Source organism: Mesitornis unicolor, unplaced genomic scaffold (assembly GCF_000695765.1).
Source record: "Mesitornis unicolor isolate BGI_N332 unplaced genomic scaffold, ASM69576v1 scaffold27476, whole genome shotgun sequence".
In the NCBI taxonomy this organism is placed as follows: Eukaryota; Metazoa; Chordata; class Aves; order Mesitornithiformes; family Mesitornithidae; genus Mesitornis; species Mesitornis unicolor.
Genome location: NW_010192063.1, coordinates 6764 through 7397, shown reverse-complemented (window position 1 = coordinate 7397; position 634 = coordinate 6764). Strand labels below are relative to the sequence as shown.

At 60.7% G+C, this 634-nt stretch overlaps 1 protein-coding gene across 1 annotated transcript in view; it reads right to left on the bottom strand.

The window, feature by feature from the left end:
• LOC104542594 (tumor necrosis factor receptor superfamily member 27-like) overlaps nt 1–634 on the bottom strand; it is a 4947-nt gene that overhangs the window by 1858 nt on the left and 2455 nt on the right. Inside the window, exon 5 of the mRNA XM_010186956.1 lies at nt 414–560. Coding sequence (XP_010185258.1) covers nt 414–560 — 147 coding nt within the window. The remainder of the gene's footprint in view (nt 1–413; nt 561–634) is intronic.

Sequence of the window (634 nt, the reverse complement as noted above, 5' to 3'; positions counted from 1 at the left end):
TCCCGGGGGGTCTGCCAGCCCCAGCAGTGAACCCATCAGCTCAGGGCCTGTGGGCAGAGCCAAGAGCACCCTGCCAGAGGCCAGACCCATCCCCTGCACCCCCACTGAACAAAGCCACTTTGGTGCCTTTCCACAAAGCTTTGAGTGGGGCCAATCCCTCCCTCAGTTGCAGAGAGAGCAGGAGGAAGCTGGGGAGCTTGGGAGCCACAGGGGCTGTGCACGGGCATTTCTAGCACAAGGTCTGCAAGCATTTGTTAAGACAGGTTCCAAATTTCACATTGGTGGGACGTGGTTGCCATTCAGCTCCGTCCTTCCTGCCCAAGGACATCTCAGCAGGTCCTCAGACCGTGCGAGTTGGAGCCTATCACCACCCTCCCCACTCCCAGAGAGAGGAAGGCAGCAGGGGCAGGTACCTTCCGCCTGCCTGTAGCAGGGACTCAGGTTCTTCACACCCAGGCAGCAGGGACCAGACATCTGCTCCTCACACAGGAACCTGCCGGGCGTCGCTGCGGTCGGGAACATTGCTCGCTGGCCCGAGAAGTTCTGAGTCCTCAGGAAGACTTGGAGGATAGAGGAGAACCGGTCTGAGCGGAGGCTTGGCTGGCTTCCGCAGCATGTCCCCCACCGTGCAGTG